This window comes from Schistocerca serialis, chromosome 3, assembly GCF_023864345.2.
Source record: "Schistocerca serialis cubense isolate TAMUIC-IGC-003099 chromosome 3, iqSchSeri2.2, whole genome shotgun sequence".
NCBI lineage: Eukaryota > Metazoa > Arthropoda > Insecta > Orthoptera > Acrididae > Schistocerca > Schistocerca serialis.
The window spans coordinates 1,009,665,650-1,009,686,372 of NC_064640.1; the positions used below are offsets into that span (position 1 = coordinate 1,009,665,650).

The following is a 20,723-nucleotide window of genomic DNA, read 5'->3' on the forward strand; positions in this document are numbered from 1 at the left end:
TAGAATTCACTACTTATACTGTTCCAGAATTCACGCCCGTCTGCGTTAGATAGCTTCCATTTAGGCCGCCTCTATCTACAAGGTGTTGGCACATTAACCAACACATCAATCAGCATTGATGTTAACCAATCAGGTCATTGCATGCACAAATTTAAGCAGCCCACCAGATATAATTGGTGTCAGTTGTTCTTACAGCACAGATGAAAGCACATGAGACTGCCCAGCCTTTGGCTTGGCTTCAATCATCACAACCATCCCAAATCCAATTTTTGTACTGCTTTCTTGTTCAGTTTTAGGTTGTTTGTGGGCTGGGTTCTCTTCTGAAGATGAGAGATGTGGACAGCAGCAGAGGTGGATCCGTGTGAGGATAAAATACATCTTTACAGCTTCTTTAAAAGTTCACAATGTTTGGATTCCACCGTGTTACTGGTCAGAAGTGGCCATGGGCAAGCATGAGAAGGAATACAACAAGTCTTTAATTATTCCATCCTATTAGTACAGTCAGTGAAGTGCATTTTCTTCTTCACATAATCTTCAGCATTGTAGTGGCTGGCAAGGTAACAGCCAGAGGTGCAGACACAATGGAGCATTAACACGGCATACTAATTTTGAAATGGTGTGGACACTGCATGTGGCTTGGCTGCAGTGCAGAGCAGGCAATGAGTGATGTTGGCCAGTCTTGTGGAAGATCACGTTGCTGCTCAGAACCTGACTGCAAACTGCTGCCTGGACTCTGGCGAGGAAGAGTGATCCTGAGACGGCGGCAGCTGGAGTGTCGCTGGCTGCCCAGGCAAGGCAGATAGGCAGGGGTCTCTCCATCACTGCCCAGTGGAGGCAGTGTTACAGTGGTGCAGGAGGACACAAACTGAGCATCCCCTTCCATGGGTTAAGAGGGGCAATGTTTTGTTGTCACTCAGAACCATCTGGAATAGGGCAATGGATGGGGCTGGCATAATCAGCAGTATGAATCAATGACATGGAAATAAGCCAAGCCTGAGTGGCTTGAAGACTGGTACCAGGGCACTGACACCTGTAATGTTGTCACAGAAGTCTTGCTGCTGCTGCTGAGTGGTGCTGATCAGGCGTGGGCAATGGCCAGCTGTGGCTGATGTCCACGCCTTGTGGCCTGATGATACAGGAACTATTCATGCTGCTTTCTGGATGTGGCCTCATTGCAGTCCTGGGCTACGACTTCCATTCCAAGTTCTCCTATAGCTTTAGTGCACAGACGCACACACCCACAAGCCCCAAATTATGCATGTACACACACACACACACACACACACACACACACACACACACACACCACTCCACAGCCCATGTAGTGTAATGGACTACCGGTCAATTAAGTCGATCCCAACATCTCTACACTCTATGAAACAAAACAAAGCATCCTCACGAAGTTGAAGAATCGGCTGAGCCTCTGATTCAGACCTCTACTCAACTCTGTACCAAAGATTCACATTTGATCCTCTCAACAATGCTGCAATTTGTAAGCTCTGCCTTTATCTTGCAGGCAAGACTGGCTGTCTTTACCGCCACCTCCGATAGCTGCCAGAATGGAGAAAGAATCTAGTCTGATCTGAAATGAAACACATCCTTGGTGCCACGAGCCACCACCTGCAGTTGGCTGCACCCTGTGCTCTTCATGTCATCCGGAAGGACCCATTCCACATCTTCTGTGATGCCGTCGCCCCCCCCCCCCCCCTCCAGAGGCACATAAAGTGCACACTCAGTTTTTATCACACTTGTCAGCCATATCCATAATGGGCTGCATCACTTGCCTAACAATGGAGCTCCCGACCAATAACAATTGCACCCTCTGTGAATACCTGGACCCTGCAGGCTGAAACAGGGCACACGATGACAGATGGCTCAGGATCTTTATCAGCCATAAACAGTGACTGAAACCTGTTTGTCAGACAAATTGGGGTAGCACTTCAATCGTTTTCCTAACCTCAATGCAGGCAGCAGCTTCAGCAATCTCTGGACCAATTGAGGGTCCTGAATATAGCTTGGATCCCTACATACAGCCACCCCATAGTGATGCCCATTTGCACAATACTCAAGCTATTTTGTAAAATTGTTTACAGAATATGACAGTGTACATGTGTTGTGTTACAACAGTGAAAGAAACCTGTGACCACTGGAGGCAGTGCCACAAGTTCCTCAAAAAAATCTTAACACAACACACACAAATGTCATACTAACAAATGCAAATCCACCTGGTGATGAAGGTTTAAATTTTTGAAACGTGTTGTGGTGATAAATAAACAGTGACTGGTAAAAGTAAACTTGTTGTTAGATTTAATAAAATATTTTCACATTTGGAGGAGAAAGTTGGTGATTGAAATTTCGTGAGAAGATTCTGCCACAACAAAAAATGCCTTTGTTTTAATGATGTCCACCCCAGATCCTGTACCATTTCAGTGATACTCTCTCTCCTATTTCGTGATAATACAAAATGTGCTACCTTTCTTTGAACTTTTTTGATGTACTCCATCAATCGTATCTGGTAAGGGTCCTACACCACGCAGCAGTATTCTAAAAGAGGATGGTCAAGTGTAATGTAGGCAGTCTCCTTAGTAGATCTGTTACATTTCCTAAGTGTCCTGCCAGTAAAATGCAGTCTTTGGTTAGGCTTCCCCAAAACATTTTCTGTGTGTTCCTTCCAATTTAAGTTGTTCGTAATTGTAATTCCTAGTTATTTAGTTGAATTTACAGCCTTTAGATTTGACTGATTTATCGTGTAACCAAAGTTGAACGGATTCCTTTTAGCACTCATGTGAATGACCTCACACTTTTCGTTATTTAGGGTCAATTGGCAACTTTTGCACCATACAGATATCTTTTCAAATCATTTTACAATTTCCAGAATGAAATTTTCACCCTGTAGCGAAGTGTGCACTGGTATGAAACTTCCTGGCAGATTAAAACTGTGTTAGAGCACTTGCTTGCAAAAGACAAAGGTCCTGAGTTCGAGTCTCGGTCCGGCACATAGTTTTAATCTGCCAGGAAGTTTCGATTTGCAATTTGTTTTGATGTTCCAACGACTTTATTAGTCGATAAATAGCAGCGTTATCTGCAAACAACCTAAGACGCCTCCTCAGATTGTCTCCAAAATTGTTTATATAGATAAGGAACAGCGATGGGCCTACAACACTACCTTGAGGAACACCAGAAATCACTTCCGTTTTACTCGATGACTTTCCGTCAGTTACTATGAACTGTGACCTCTCTGACAGGAACTCATGAATCCAGTCACATAACTGAGACAATAGTCCATAAGCACGGAATTTCACTACAAGCCGCTTGTGTGGTATTGTGTCAAAAGCCTTCTGGAAATCCAGAAATATGGAATCAATGTGAAATCCCGTGTCAGTAGTACTCAATGCTTCATGTGAGTAAAAAGCTAGTTGTCTTTAACAAGAACGATGTTTTCTACATCCGTGTTGACTGTGTGTCAATACACGATTTTCTTCGAGGTAATTCATAATGTTCAAACACAATATATGTTACAAAATCCTGCTGCATATTAGTGTTAATAATTTGGGCATGTAATTTGGTGGATTGCTCCTACTACCTTTCTTGAATATTGGTGTGACCTGTGCAACTTTCCTGTCTTTCGGTACGGATCTTTTGTCAAGCAAATGGTTGTATATGATTGTTAAGTATGGAGTTATTGCATCAGCATACTCTGAAAGGAACCTAACTGGTATACAGTGTGGACTAGAAGACTTGCTTTTATTAAGTGATTTAAGTTGCTTCACTACTCCAATAATTTACTTCGTCTTCTTTTGTGAAGACATTTCAGAAGGCTGTGTTTAGGAACTTTGCTTTGGCAGCACTGTCTTTGATAGTATCTCCATTGCTATCGCACAGAGAAGGCATTGATTGATTTAAAATGTTATTTTAATGCAGCAGACACTTATATGTGCTTTTGCACCTAACATCCTCTCATGTGCAGACATATTTCAAGATTTTGTTTGAGTATCATTTTGGTTTGTAAGTCACATTTATATGTTTCCATCTCATGGATTTGAGGGTCATACCGATATCTACGCAAACATGTCTACTATATTATTTACAATAGCTTAATCCAACTACTGAAACTCCACTTTCACATAACATTTTAAAATGAGATTGAACACACACACACACACACACACACAATGGTTTTAAACGGCACAAATAAAATGTAACAACTTAGAGAAATAATAATACTCACAAACTCCTTCCAGAACTGCCGACTTATAAGCCTTTGAATTCGGCTGAAGTCTTCAACTTCTGAATGTCTTTCTTGATAGAAGTAACTTACTGATTCACCCAAATTGCTATGGGCTGTTACCATTTCATGAATATGATTCATAAAAATCTCTACATTTTTCATAAACAGTCGAATAGTTTTTTCCAGTAGATGGAATTGTGTTTCATATTCTTGAAAAATAGGATCTTTTGTCTGTGAAAATAAAATTAATAATGTCAGGCATGGAACAAAGATGGGTGAAGTGAGAAAATTTACTGCAGCACAGAACATGAGGCAGTAAGCAAGAAGGCTAGTATGTACCAGATAAAGTTGTACACAAGTAACAAACTGTTTCAAAACCTTTTCAGGCTTCTGAGCTATTCTGTGTTCTCCTAGTCTCACCTTGAATATACGGCACAAATGTTGCTAAGAATCTATTATATTTAGATAAAGTTTATTTGTTACATTAGAAACCAATGTTGTTATCCCTGTCCTGGTCATAGCCAGTCTAACAATTATCTAAAATTTCTCTTTAAAATATATTCCTATATTGTTCAAGTATAATTCATTGTGATTTACTTGTCAAGTAAAATTATCACTTCAGCAGAGGTTGCTTGTTTCCCTGAAACATGAACTGTTGACAATATGCCCTTTGATTCACAGCAGACTAGGCTAAATCATCATCAGCAAAGCTACTCTGCTAATTAAATCATGCCACAGGTTCACTGTACTTCTGAGATGGAGGGCTCTTGGAACCGTGGCTACAAAATGGAGCTCTCTTGTGTTGTGAGTCGCCACCATGAGCACACACTAAATGGCTTAGTCTTCTTTACCTTTTCACTTCCCTTCTCCTCCAAGATGGGTCTATGGGTCTGCAGGTACAAGAGTTACAACCCCCCCCCCCCCCCCCCCCACCCGCCGACGGGCCTTAACATTGTAATAAGAAAATAAAGAGATACTGTTTCTTTTACTGAACATGTGTATGTTATTTGTAAGCCCACTCTGTTTTAAAATCCTGCCTATATCGCTTCCCAATAAGTGGGTAATTTACAAAACTAGTCAAGTTCAGTTGTCAATGTATACGGTAAACTTGACACTGAACATCCAAAGCTACTGAAAACCTACAGCCATTGTACAAGGAGTAATGAAAATGTTTTAATAGATGGGACTCCACATGAGAAGTCACAACCTCGTCCTGTGTTTGTTTAATCCTGCCGATAACTACACTGTTATCAAGTGACGTTGATCACTTAAGATCACATGATCATCCAATTTAAATAAAGAAGAGCAGTGAACAGTTAAGAAATACAATTTTTCAGAGGGACAGCCATTGAATTACTTTAAAGTTCAGAAGCTAGTGTAGATGATGACCAGTGGGTGTCATACTGTAAGGCAGATAATTCTTTGGGGCTGCCTGTACCTGAAATCCATTCCACTGCCTGTACCTGAAATCCATTACACTCTGAAAAACTACATGGCAGCAAAGCTGCTACACCGCCTTACAGAAAAACAAAATCAGCACAGTGCATCATGATGTAAAGAAAAGTTTTAAAGTTTGACATCCTGGCATTTGATTAGGTCTATTAAAAGCCAAGGAAACTAGGTTTATTGCTATGAAATTCCTAAGAAGTTGTAAAACATACTGCAAATGTTTAAATGTCTGTGAACAAACCTGGGTGCAAAAGACCTCTATATTGTGTGCCCAGACAATACTGTCAGCACCAAATATCCCAAGTGGTGTAGCTGGCAATTAGGTCCCTTGAGTCTGAGGGACCTGTGTGCCTGCTACACCCATGGGTATTTGGATCTTCCTACCTGAGTAATTGTTTTCCTGAACTCCAGAGAGGAGAACTTGCTTTCTAACATGTTCCTGCATCCAACCAGAATCCTGGGCTTAACTTCTGGTAACATACATCCCCCACCCATCTTTTATTATTATTATTATTATTATTATTATTATTATTATTATTATTTCTTTACTTTCTCAGACGTTAAGTCTGGTTAAAAATGGAAAGTGACGCGGACCTTGATCAAGCGTGACTTCCTTTTAACTGTACAGTATATGTTACATTGTATTTAGGAACTTTCGGGTTATTGAACACGTATCAATAATTCCGGATTTCTGTAGTTGTATATATATGTTTGGATGTAGCTGTATTGCGTTGATGTACTGGTGGATATTGTGTGGTATGACTCCTGTAGTTGATAGTATAATCGGTATAATGTCAACTTTATCCTGATGCCACACGTCCTTGACTTCCTCAGCCAGTTGGATGTATTTTTCAGTTTTTTCTCCTGTTTTCTTCTGTATATTTGTTGTATTGGGTATGGATATTTCGATTAGTTGTGTTAATTTCTTCTTTTTATTGGTGAGTATGATGTCAGGTTTGTTATGTGGTGTTGTTTTATCTGTTATAATGGTTCTGTTCCAGTGTAATTTGTATTCATCATTCTCCAGTACATTTTGTGGTGCATACTTGTATGTGGGAACGTGTTGTTTTATTAGTTTATTTTTTATGGCAAGTTGTTGATGTATTATTTTTGCTACATTGTCATGTCTTCTGGGGTATTCTGTATTTGCTAGTATTGTACATCCACTTGTGATGTGATCTACTGTTTCTATTTGTTGTTTGCAAAGTCTGCATTTATCTGTTGTGGTATTGGGATCTTTAATAATATGCTTGCTGTAATATCTGGTGTTTATTGTTTGATCCTGTATTGCAGTCATGAATCCTTCCGTCTCACTGTATATATTGCCTTTTCTTAGCCATATGTTGGATGCGTCTTGATCGATGTGTGGCTGTGTTAGATGATACGGGTGCTTGCCATGTAGTGTTTTCTTTTTCCAATTTACTTTCTTCATATCTGTTGATGTTATGTGATCTAAAGGGTTGTAGAAGTGGTTATGAAATTGCAGTGGTGTAGCCAATGTATTTATATGAGTGATTGCTTTGTGTATTTTGCTAGTTTCTGCTCGTTCTAGAAAGAATTTTCTTAAATTGTCTACCTGTCCATAATGTAGGTTTTTTATGTCGATGAATTCCCTTCCTCCTTCCTTTCTGCTTAATGTGAATCTTTCTGTTGCTGAATGTATGTGATGTATTCTATATTTGTGGCATTGTGATCGTGTAAGTGTATTGAGTGCTTCTAGGTCTGTGTTAGTCCATTTCACTACTCCAAATGAGTAGGTCAATATTGGTATAGCACAAGTATTTATAGCTTTTGTCTTGTTTCTTGCTGTCATTTCTGTTTTCAGTATTTTTGTTAGTCTTTGTCTATATTTTTCTTTTAGTTCTTCTTTAATATTTGTATTATCTATTCCTATTTTTTGTCTGTATCCTAGATATTTATAGGCATCTGTTTTTTCCATCGCTTCTATGGAGTCGCTGTGGTTATCCAATATGTAATCTTCTTGTTTAGTGTGTTTTCCCTTGACTATGCTATTTTTCTTACATTTGTCTGCTCTAAAAGCCATATTTATATCATTGCTGAATACTTCTGTTATCTTTAGTTGAGTTGTTGATTGGTTGCTGCTAGTAGTTTTAGATCATCCATGTATAGCAAATGTGTGATTTTGTGTGGGTATGTTCCAGTAATATTATATCCATAATTTGTATTATTTAGCATGTTGGATAGTGGGTTCAGAGCAAGACAGAACCAGAAAGGACTTAATGGGTCTCCTTGGTATATTCCACGCTTAATCTGTATTGGCTGTGATGTGATATTATCTGAATTTGTTTGGATATTAAGTGTGGTTTTCCAGTTTTTCATTACTATGTTTAGGAACTGTATCAATTTAGGATCTACTTTGTATATTTCCAATATGTGTAGTAACCATGAGTGGGGTACACTATCAAAAGCTTTTTGGTAATCAATGTATGCGTAGTGTAGCGACCTTTGTTTAGTTTTAGCTTGATATGTCACCTCTGTATCTATTATCAGTTGCTCTTTACATCCTCGTGCTCCTTTGCAGCAGCCTTTTTGTTCTTCATTTATAATTTTGTTCTGTGTCGTATGTGTCATTAATTTCTGTGTAATGACTGAAGTTAATATTTTGTAGATTGTTGGTAGGCATGTTATGGGGCGATATTTAGCTGGGTTTGCTGTGTCTGCTTGATCTTTAGGTTTCAGATAGGTTATTCCATGTGTAAGTGTATCAGGGAATGTGTATGGGTCTGCAATGTAACTGTTAAATAATTTAGTTAGATGTGAATGTGTTGAGGTGAATTTCTTTAGCCAGAAATTTGCTATTTTATCATTTCCAGGGGCTTTCCAATTGTGTGTAGAATTAATTGCTCGGGTGACTTCATGTTGCAAAATGATCACTTCAGGCATTTGTGGTATCATCTTGTATGAGTCTGTTCCTGCTTGTATCCACCGTGCATGTCTGTTATGTTGTACCGGGTTTGACCATATGTTGCTCCAGAAGTGTTCCATGTCTGTTATGTTTGGTGGATTGTCTATTTTAATGTGTGTGTTAGCTATTGTCTGGTAAAATTTCTTTTGGTTTGTGTTGAATGTTTGGTTTTGTTTCCTTCTATTTTCACTTTTTTTGTATCTTCTAAGTCGTTTGGCCAATGCTTGTAATTTCTGCTTCTTTTCATCTAATTGCTCTAATGCTTCTTGTTGTGAGATTTTACCTAACGTTTTTTGTTTTTTGTCTGATATTTCATTTCTTATAAATTGTGTTAGCTGTCCGATGTCTTTTCTCAGTTTTTCTATTCTGATCTGTAGCCTGTGTTGCCATGCTGGTTTTGTAGGTTTCTTCTGTGTGTTGGTTGGTTCTGATCTCTGCCTAGTGTGTATATTTAGTGTAGTGAGTGCTCCTATATAAACCAGTAGTTGTAACTCTTCCATAGTTGTGTTTGATTGTGTTGATAGTTTTTATTGTTGTTTCGACTTGTGGGTTATTTGGCGGTCTATGCAAGAATGGTCTAATGTCTGTATTTGTGTCTTTGTATTCTATATATGTCAGCTGAAATTTTTCTTCTATATCTAACATGTGTGTCACTTCGTGTTCTATTTGCGCTTGTTCTGGTGGCTGTCTTAAGATTTCATTTTCCTCTGATTGTTTAATTGATGCGTGTTGTCCTTTGTTTGTTTGCTCTGGGATGTTTGAGTCCATTACTGTATTTTCTTCTTCTTCTTCTGATTGCACATTATTTTGTTCCAGTATTTGTTGTACTTGTTCTTTGATGTTTTCTAATTCTGACTGGGGTATCCTGTTATCATCATCATCATCATCATCATCATCATCATTATTATTATTATTATTATTATTATTATTATTATTTTATATATACAGGAAGTATGTACATAAAGTCCAGGAATACTTTCAATTATTTATTGCACACGAACTAAACATTGTACAGATGTCATACATATTGCACTTTGAAGAGAAACTCTGAAAGTTTTTTGCAAACATTCAATATGCGAACCATGAGTGACCCGGCAGATGTCAATATGGTAATTGAATTCTTGCCATACCCATCCCAGCATGACATGATCGATTGTGGCAGTCACTTCCCGTATTCTCTCCCGGAGCTCTGCTACATCACGTGGTAGATGTGGTACATACATGAGATCTTTAATGTGTCCCCACAGAAAAAAGTCCCACACAGTGAGGTCTGGTGATCGGGGAGGCCATTTCATGAAACAGCTGTCACTTTCTGTAGCACGGCTGATTCATCGATGTGGCAGCTCCGTGCTCAGGTACAAGCGAACTTCACGATGAAAATGGGGTGGAGCCCCATCCTGCTAAAAGATGAACGGAGAGTTCGATCGCATTTGAGGCATCAGCAATTGCTGCAACATGTCCAAGTAGGAATATCCAGTGACAGTGCTCTCGGCGAAGAAGAATGACGCCCATACAGTTTTCAATGTGACAAGGCACAAAAAACATTTACCTTTGGGGAATCATGCTCAAATTCAATGCATTTGTGTGGATGCTTTGTACCCCAGATTCAACAATTATGCCTGTTCACTTTCCCATTAGTGTGAAAAGTGGCTTCGTCGCCAAAAATTAAGCGATCAACAATGCCACCACCATCCTCATTCAATTGTTGCAACTGCAAACAAAACTCAAGACACTTGTCTTTGTCATTGTCATTGAGCTTCTGCACTGGCCCAATTTGAATGGTTTCATTGACAGCTTCTGTTGCAGGACTTTCCACACTGTCATTGGAGCCATTTCGAGTTCACTGGATGCACGACACACCGATTTCTTTGGACTCCTTATGAATGTGTCTTATACGCGCTCCACACTCACTTCACTCACACTGGGACATCTGCTTCTCTTTGCCGGGCCCAAGCAACCTGTCACAACAAATTTGTTGTGCCAGTGGTAAATGGCCTTCTTTGTTGGTGGTTTCTTACTGTACTTAGTTCCTTAGTTCTAAACATCCGCTGAACAGCTGTAGTGCACTTGTTTTTGTTGAATTCCAACACACAGAAAGCTCACTCCATACCTGAACTCGCCGTGTTTGTGATTAGGTCTGACTATTGGCAAAATTACTAAACCACGCTGTGGCGGTATACATAAAAAAAACTGTTAGGGTTTCTCTTCAAAATGACACATGTATGATATCTGCACAATGTTTGGTTCTTGTGCAATAAATAACTGAAAGTGTTCCCATACTTTATGTACACCCTGTATTATTTATTTACTCAGTTATTTTTAATAATTTTTTGTCCCAATCACCCCCCCCCCCCCCCCTCTCTCTGTTTTCCTCCCCATCTCCTTTTCAGTTTTTAGTTTCACTCTTTGTTTCACTTCTTGCTTCTCTTCCTCTATCTCTTTTTATTTCTTACTCTGCCCCTATATCATCTTTGGACTGATGCTGGCTCAGTGCTTACCAATATACTCCCTTGTGCTTCTTACTCTCTCAGACACCTCCTCCTTCCATCCTCACAACAGGTGGGTCCTTTTCATCTTGAGGTTGAGGATTTTACCCTCACCTTAATCTGCAATCTCTCTCTCTTTTCTCCCTGAATAGTTCCGAAGGCTTGGAATACTAACCTCCCACCCCCTTCAACAATACCTAAATATGCTTATCAATGGTACTGGAATTTCGCACACTGAAGGTAAGAACTGGAGAGCCACTCAGTCTCTCTGTAACTTTATAGTTACATTCAAGATATTTCATGACTTTCTACCCTGCCATCATACAGCCCACAAGTTGATCACTTCATGGTATTCACAAATGACACACGAGATAAGCCTCTTCTCAAGAAGTTCATTAGCAGAAACATTTTCACAGCAACTTTCAGTTTAGGAAATAACCAATGGAAACCTTATTCCTCTAGCACCATTAGAGCTTTCGGTAAACTTCTGAGATATTCTGATGATAAATTAGCACTATCAACTGAATAAGTACACACATTTGAATAACATTATGCATGCATATTAGCACAAGAGAGACCAGCACATATGGCAAATAGGTGATATGACGGTGAATCATTTAAGTGATGGTAGTACTAGACAGGAATCTGTTTCTCACAGATGTCGAGTCGTGCACGACTTGTGATTCACATGGTGAATGTGATGACCTAGGTAATTGTACAGAAGCTGAATTGTTGCAAAATTAACTGAATTTGGGGATCATGGAAGTGCTTCAAGTATTGACCCTGCTATAAGAGACATTTTTGGACACTTCTGTGTGTATAGAAAGATTTCACTCTCAGGAGTGTCCCCTATTGGAAGAAATGGTCCCAAAAAACATTTGATGAACATTGCCTAGATTATAATTTTGCTCTTACTGCCTTGTGTTCCTCCAGCAATGCATGTAGGTGTTGGTTCTCCGACTGGGCACAGTGCTGTTAACCCATATTATAAAGCAGTAAATGCTACTGCTGGAAAATGTGTAGTGTACAGACATAATCACTAGCATGGCAAATACACTGCCTGACAAAAAAGTGAAGCACCCAGAGTACATGATTGGATGCTATGGAACAGTGAGCTGGGACCACCACACCTACTTTCCTAGCAGTCATTAATTTTTTTCTGCTCATTTTCCACTTCAAATATAGTATTTTACGTACTGTGTATGTAACATACATTTGAATCCTTCAGAACATTAATCAGATGGTGCTTCATGTAAATTCATTACTCAGACTACAATTATTTACATGCTGATTACAATTTAAAGTGAGCTGGTCAACCATGTTGAACATATTGATGCATATCACCACAAATCTATGACCCCTGCCTTTACAGTTTTACGGTCCCAGATACACTAAACACTATGTCAGCCATCCTTGCATTTGTTCAATAATTGAAATAGGGAATGGTGCTGCAGTCCTCTACTGTAAATGAGTTTTTGAAAGCTAGGTTTAGAATTTCAGCGTTCTCCTTATCATCATCCGTTACATTACCCGTACTGTCAGCAAGCGAAGGTATTGAATTATTTGTAGCGTTCATAGATTTTACGTACGACCAACATTTTTTGGGGTTGTTTTTAGAATCTGCAGATAAAATATTGCTTTCAAATTTATTAAAAGAATCTCTCATTGACCTTTTGACAGATGCTTTCATTTCGCATAATTTCTGTTTGTCAGCAGGGCAGTGACTACGTTTAAAACGACTTTGCAAAATTCTCTGCTTTCTCAGTAACTTCCTAATATGTTTGTTGAATCAAGGAGGATCCTTTCCCTCCCCTATATTCTCCAGAATGCGGTGGACAATACCTTTAAATTCCAACCAAAGATGCTCAGTACCTTTGTGTCCCGTAGTGAATACTTGGAGCTGACTATGAAGATATTCATTAATGACACTTTTATTTGCTTTCCCAAACAAGAAAACTGTACGCTTTTTTTTTTTCTTTTTTTTTTCCTTTCTTCTTCCACTGGCATAGAAGCCACAGTGACATTATGGTCACTAATAACTCCTTCTAGATTAACTTCCTCAAAAAGATCAGGTCTGTTTGTCACCAAGATATCTAATATGTTGCCATCTTGAGTTGGTTTTCTAACCAATTGCTCAAGGTTGTATGTTGAGAGCGCTCCTGGAATAACTTCACACGAGTCTTTGCTTCTGCCCTTGTGATAAATGTGTAATTTTCCCAGTCAATGGACACCAGCTTAAACTCTCCACCTATAACTAATGGATAATTTGGATATTTATTTCCTATGTACTCAAGACTTTCCCTGAAACATTCTGCAACATTTGTTGCAGATGCTGGTGGTCTATAAAAACATCCTAACACAATGGACACTCCTTCTCTGATTGACAGCTTTATCCAGACTATTTCACAGTCCGGTCCAGTATTGATCTCAACTGCGTTTAAACAGCTTTTAACTGCAATGAACACACCACTTCCCATAGCATCAGTTCTATCCTTCCTAAACATGGTCCAATCTGAGTTCAAAATTACACTGCTACCTATGTCTGGTTTCCACCAGCTTTCGGTACCTAATACAATATTGGCATTACTACTGTTTATTTCGGAGAGCAACTCAGGGATCTTGCTACAGACACTTCGACAATTTACTAACATGAGATTAAGCATATTTAAATTCTTTGGAATGACATGTTAAGGCAAACTAGCAATTTTTACAGTTGGCACACCCACATCATTGTCACGAACTGGTAATTTTTTCAGGCTAATGGTTTGTTTCCTGTGGGGAGGAACCTAATCTAAAAAAAACCTATGTGCATGCCACAATTACTGTGCTACCCATGTAGCTGCTTCCTATGTGTAGTCCACCACTGATCTATCAAGGGGCATCTTACGACCCCATAGTGTAGGTTGAGGAATCTACAACCATTTTCGTCACAGTCGACATAGCCTCTGGTTTAGATTCTCCACTAGAATCCAAACCAGAGGACCCCGGTCCACCCTGGGTACGATGCTGGAAATCGTCAGCTTGGCTTCCACTCCTCGAGAGATGGAGGTCGTCTACGCCAATTTAGCCAGCTGTCGAAAGGACCCAAGGATTTCCTTGGAACACTGACGATTGGCATCGTTGGTGCCAACATGTGCAACAATCTGCAGCTGGCTGCAACCTGCACACTCGATAGCCACCGGAAGAGCTTTTTCCACATCTTGGACAAGGCCCCCCAGCAAGCACACAGAGTGAACTTTGGACTTCTTCCCCACCCTAGCCATTATGTTCCCGAGGGGCTCCATGACCTGCCTAACATTGGAGCTCCCAATAACTAACAAATCCCTATCCCACATACCTGTCCCGAACTTGCTAAAGGAGTGGCCACTATCCTGGCAGAAGGTGCATTCTCAACCAGCTCAGCCTCAGCCCCACCCCCTGAACAGATTGCGCACTGAATCTATTAGCAAAGTGCATGGGATTTGGCAGGAACCTGCGTCCCCCATGCAGCCTTTGCCTTGAGGCTCGAGACCTCGACATAGTCCGCCACCCACACTGAGGTGAGAGTGGGCTGGACGGCTCAGTCGCACCTGAGGTCGGCTCAGTCGCACCTGATGTCGGCTCAGTGACAGAGCTGTGATATGCCCCCTGCACATCTAGTACAGCAGAGGCTGCCCCAGGCACCCCATACCCACCACACATCAAGATGGCACTCTGGAGCCTGTTGACTGTGGCCAACAAAGCTTACAGCTGTGTTTCGACTGTGTTTAACTCCTCCTTCAGCCGCACACAACAGACACAGTCCGTATCCATCTAGCTAATATGTAATTTACTATAAGAAACTTAAGGAAACCTACTGCCACACAAGGTTAATGACTACACTCTAGTTGGCAAAAAGGACACTCAACAATGAAAAACAATAAAAATGTATGTTGGAATATTATTAAAGAATTAAACAGTAACCTACTGTAAGCTACACCTACTGATTATCCCCCATATTTATAATATAAGCAAACATTTACGTACACGTGAAAATGACCTAATAAAACTATAAAAATCGCTATCTTCAATGTATCAAGTCTAAATAACACTAATAAATGTAAATACTGAGTATTGTACACTGACTTAATTGATAATCCCACATATTAAACGTCGGTTAAAAATGTAAACAAACATTTGTGCAGTCTACATATACACTATGTGATCAAAAGTATTCAGACACCTGGCTGAAAATGACTTACAAGTTCATGGCACCCTCCTTTGGTAATGCTGGAATTCGATATGGTGTTGACCCACCCTTAGCCTTGATGACAGCTTCCACTCTCGTAGGCATATGTTCAGTCAGGTGCTGGAAGATTTCTTAGGGGATTGGCAGCCCATTCGTCACAGAGTGTTACTCCTCATATCACTGTGCGGGTATCCATCAGGTATGACTTCAGTTTATGGCTGGTAGTGACAGAGGGAGCTCTGATGCACTATAGTACATCAGGGACATCCAGCATCCTCAAGCAGGAGAGACATCAATGTCAGTCAGTGAGGCCTGGCATGGAGTCGACATTCCAAAACATCCCAAACGTGTTCTATAGGATTCAGGTCAGGACTCTGTGCAGGCCAGTCCATTACAGGGATGTTATTGTCATGCAACCACTCCACCACAGGCTGTGCATTACGAACAGGTGCTTAGTCATGTTGAAAGATGCAATCGCCATCCTTGAATTGCTCTTCAGCAGTGGGAAGCAAGAAAGTGCTTAAAACATCAATGTAGTCCTGTGCTGTGATAGTGCCATGCAAAACAACAAGGGGTGCAGCAAGCCCCCTCCATGAAAAACACAACCACACCATAACACCACCGCCTACGAATTTTACTGTTGGCACTACGCCCGCTGGCAGATGACGTTCACCGGGCATTCACCAGACCCACACCCTGCCATTGGATTGCCACATTGTGTACCATGATTCGTCACTCCACCCAACGTTTTTCCACTGTTCAATCATTCAATGTTTACACTCTTGAAACCAAGCGAAGCATTGTTTGGCATTTACTGGCGTGATGTGTGGCTTATGAGCAGCCACTCAACCATGAAATCCAAGTTTTCTCACCTCCCCCCTCACTGTCCTGGTACTCGCAGTGGATCCTGATGCAATTTGGAATTTCTGTGTGATGGTCTGAATAGATGTCTGCCTATTACACATTATGACCCTCTTCAACAGTCGGCGGTCTCTGTCAGTCAACAGACGAGGTCGGCCTGTACGCTTTTGTGCTGTATGAGTCCCTTTATGTTTCCACTTCACTATCACATCGGAAACAGTGGACCTAGGGATGTTTAGGAGTGCAGAAATCTCACATACTAACGTATGATACAAGAGACATCCAGTCACCTGACCATGTTCGAAGTACATGAGTTCCACAGAGTGCCCCATTCTGCTCTCTCATGATGTCTAATGACTACTGAGGTCACTGATATGGAGTACATGGCAGTAGGTGGCAGCACAATGCACCCTATATGAAAAACTTATGTTTTGGGGTGTGTCCAGATGGTTTCGATCACATAGTGTAAATGTGACTCACTCAGTCTGTTAATTGAAAACAGTGACTTGTATTATATTTCAGGAATACTCATTGTAAATATTATAATTGATCACATCTGACCACCACATGGGAGCATCACCGTATTTTCCACCAAGTACATCGTAATCCATTCACATCTCTGCCTGCTATTTGAGAACAAGTAATAGATGCCTTGCAACATTGTGTGTCAGCCTGCACCACTGGTTGGAGACTAGCAGCAGCTGGACTTGAGAATTATCACTTGTGCATACGCTGCTGTTAACACCATATCGCAAATGGCTGTATCCGTAGTGGTTCCGTGACTGAGAAGCTGGGACTGCCAATGAATGGCATCACATCGTGTTTAGTGATGAACCCGAGCTCTGCACTACCCCAGATCACCAGCACTGGCGAGCATGGTGGCGATATGGGGAGAGGTCCCTTGCTTCCAATGTTTTGAAGGGGCACATAGGTGTTACTCCTCATATCACTGTGCAGGTATCTATCATGTATGACTTCAGTTTATGGCTGGTAGTGACTGAGGAAGCTCTGATGCACAATAGTACATCAGGGACATCCAGCATCCTCAAGCATTACCTCTCAAACCACAGAATTGTGGTGTCATTTTTCAACAGGAAACATGTCTCTATGAACTGTCTGCATGATGTTGAGGTACTCCCACAGCTTGAAAGATCCCCAGATCTATCCCTGAAAGAACATATGTAGTACCAGTTTGGACATCAACTCCACCTCAGTGCCTGTATCCACGATATAAAGGAACAATTACAACAGTTGTGAGCCAGCTTTCCTTGGAAGAGGATAGAATAGCTTTATGACACCCTTGCTAAAAAAATCTGTGCAAGCATCCAGACCAAAGAGGGTGTAGTCTCACACTAACAAATGCGCCAAGTTCTTTGTAAATTTGACTCAGAATCATAAGCACTGAAATATGACATCACACATCCCCTCAACCCTTGAAGTTTGATTTTGTTTTCTCTCCCCTTCTAGGTGATTCACTTTCTTTGTCAGGCAGTTTATGTAGTTAACTTCTTCCAGCATTAATAGCCTCATCTAGACAAAAGTACTTTGGAGAGGAATGTAGAAACATTTCTTACCGCAGAGCTGAGTCCTAAGCTTGATGTAAACATTGCTCCCAATCGTGAAGACTTCTTTGCTACTGAATGTAAAGATAATCTGGCCATCTTTTGTGATATGGTAGAATTGCCATCTTCCAGATATTTCAGCACTAATGGAATTTGAAACGTACATAATGAAAAGTTAAAAAGGAACAACTGATTTATATTATGTTATCAATGACAGACTGTAAGAGCAAAGAGATGTGCCTTTATTCATCTCATTATTGAAAAACCAAGATAATCACTTTTGACACATTCTTCACATTTTATCAATGTTCACCTTCAATTCAATCTCCCATTTGTTTTTCAAATTGCAATATATGTTTCACATCTCTTTGCTCAATTTTAATTTAGAAGTCATGAAAATAATTTTACCGCTAAAATACAAAATTTCTGAAATAAAGTATCTTTGTAGCTATGTAACAAATCATGTTAAATTTTTTAATGAATTTTGTACTAGAGAAATGAAGTAAAGCAGTTCCTAAACATAAAGGTAAGCTACTGCATAGAACTGCTGAAATCATCAGCAAAGGAAGAATGGCAAATTTCATAAAGAATCATAAGATCCTAAGTTCTGTGCAACAAATTTTCATATGGGGTTACATCAATAGAGATTGTCCAACAATTTCAAGGCACCAAAGAATGATATTTGATAATGTTTGGTATTAATAGTGCTACTTTTTTATTATATATATGGCATTATACCATGACCGAGTAATGTGGCTGCCTGAGAGGGCAATGATGCACTGAGGAACTACTTGAAATGCTGTATAATGTGAGCAACTTTGTTCCTTATTCTTTTGTAATTCTTCTCTTGGGACAGGAATACAACAGGCTGTAAAAGGAGGGATGCGAAAAAAAGCTATCAAGCAGATATGACTTAAATTTGTGTTTACAGTTAATTTTGTTAGCTATTTAATTCCTCACAACACTGTGGAGGAGGTCAAAGATTTTTTTGGCTGAATAGCTATCTCGCTTCCTTTGTTCCAGACTAAAACTGAATGATGGTTAGTGTAAATCATTTCTCCTTCTGCAACTTGGGTTTTGTCTAGAAAGTTAAATTGACTGTTATATGTATTTTTGTTACACATTGTGCAAATCATGAATTTTTGCACATTTTCATAAACATAGGCTGTAATATTTAAGTAGTTGTAAATGGGTAGAATTTGTCCTTATATCAGTTTTCTTTCACTTTTCATGTATAAATATTCCAACATAAATATTAAGGCAATGAGTGATCAGATGATGAAAATGAGTGAATCATCCATTACGTATATTTATTTATTATTGTGAGGTGACACAACTTTACCAATATCTTTCCTCCTCTTGTATTCATTGATGTATGTTGCCACATCTGTTATTGTTCTTACAGCATCCAGGAGAGCAGGTTTGTCCTTGTGATCATCCTCTGTGCACTGGAAATAACTTACAAATGCCAGAATTACACTACACAGATCTCACTTCAGAAAGCAAAATAATATATATAAAAATTTCATGAACTGGCAAAAAGTTTGATTAGATGGCATTATATAATATTAACCAACATTTAAAATAACAGTATTACCATGTTTTGAATTACAGTAGATTTTGCATTTCTCTTATTATAGTTTCATGATTTGGTGAATTAATTACTTAAACATCAGGAAAGAACTCCTTTTTACATTTGCACTGAATCTTAGTGGATGCAGGGGGTGTGGGAAAGAGGGGGGGGGAGGGGGGGGAGGAGTGTTCTTTTGAAGACTAGGCATGAGCTGCTCTCCACCTCTCTGCACACAGATTGTAAATAAGTCCATTATGAATACAATTATCTATTCATCTTTTCACCCATTTGAGAAGCTGGAGCATCTCATCTTTTACACTATTTTAAAAATTAATGGCCAGTGAAAGTTGTATTGTGGAATATTATCACCCTCAGTACTAACATAACTTAAGCCTGTAAGTATTATTATTTTTGCTGCTGCTCACAAATGCTACAAATGAGATGTAACATATTGTCACTAGAAAAATTAATGAAAATGCACTGAAAGTTTATGATAAGCTAAGTAAACACTGCTACACTTGAATATATGAAAATTTATGAATATCACTAAAAACAATTAACAACTGTGTCAGTATTTTATTAAAATAAGAAATTTGTAAAATCTCCACATTATTATGAAAAATCATGTTGTCAACTTTTGAAGATAAGTTTCAAAATAACCATATTACCTTTATAAGTTCATTGAGAATAAGAGGATACTTCAATATCCTCTGAACAGGTTTGATCAGAATTGATCCCATATCAAAACATGCAATTTGGTATCGTAGTGTCTCCAAGCCTTTGTTAAAGATCTTCTGTATACCTTCATCTGATTCATACTGTAAATATGAACAAGAATTTCAAATTAACAAAGGAATACTGAACAATAATTATAAACTGAAACTAAATGAATCACATAAAGAATAGATTGTGACTGCAGTAACAACTGATCAAGAAGAACTTCATGTTATCTTTTTTATGCACAATATCTGTGACACCCTTGGATCTTATCACAATTGCAAAACTGCAGATCTTCATGGCCATTGTCATTGAAGGTAGGATCTTCTAGGTTGTTAGGCTTCATCTAGGTACTCTTCAATTTTTTCTACATGACTGACACTAGGACCCCTCTGCTGTGATCTTCTTCAGGATCTTCTGGTGCTTATGTTTAACTAAACCCTGTCAAAAAATAGTGTCCTGTTCACTTATAGAAAGGAGTTTTCCCACACTTATTCTGAAGAAGTGGAGTTATTGGGTAAAATTCTTCCAGCTACTGTTGGTGAGCTATCGTCGCCGGAAAGAAAGTGAAACAATCAGAGCAAGAGAGGAGACATGTTTATCAAAGTATTATTATCGTGCTGCAGAGGCAGCTTCCTGTTTGTTTGTGCTCATCATGATGGTGGTGGTGTATTTACTTCTTTCATGGCAGGAAGCTATGAAGCTGGAAGCCTA

General features: G+C 39.5%; 1 protein-coding gene across 3 annotated transcripts in view; it reads right to left on the reverse strand.

Annotated features, from left to right (window-relative positions):
• Positions 1–20,723, reverse strand: part of LOC126471466 (dynamin-binding protein-like) — a 213,444-nt gene that overhangs the window by 83,630 nt on the left and 109,091 nt on the right. For all 3 annotated transcript variants that reach the window (XM_050099662.1, XM_050099663.1, XM_050099661.1), the window contains 4 exons: positions 19,961–20,110; positions 19,062–19,167; positions 17,732–17,862; positions 4,229–4,459 (listed from right to left, as the gene is read on the reverse strand). In XM_050099662.1, coding sequence (XP_049955619.1) covers positions 4,229–4,459; positions 17,732–17,862; positions 19,062–19,167; positions 19,961–20,110 — 618 coding nt within the window. The remainder of the gene's footprint in view (positions 1–4,228; positions 4,460–17,731; positions 17,863–19,061; positions 19,168–19,960; positions 20,111–20,723) is intronic.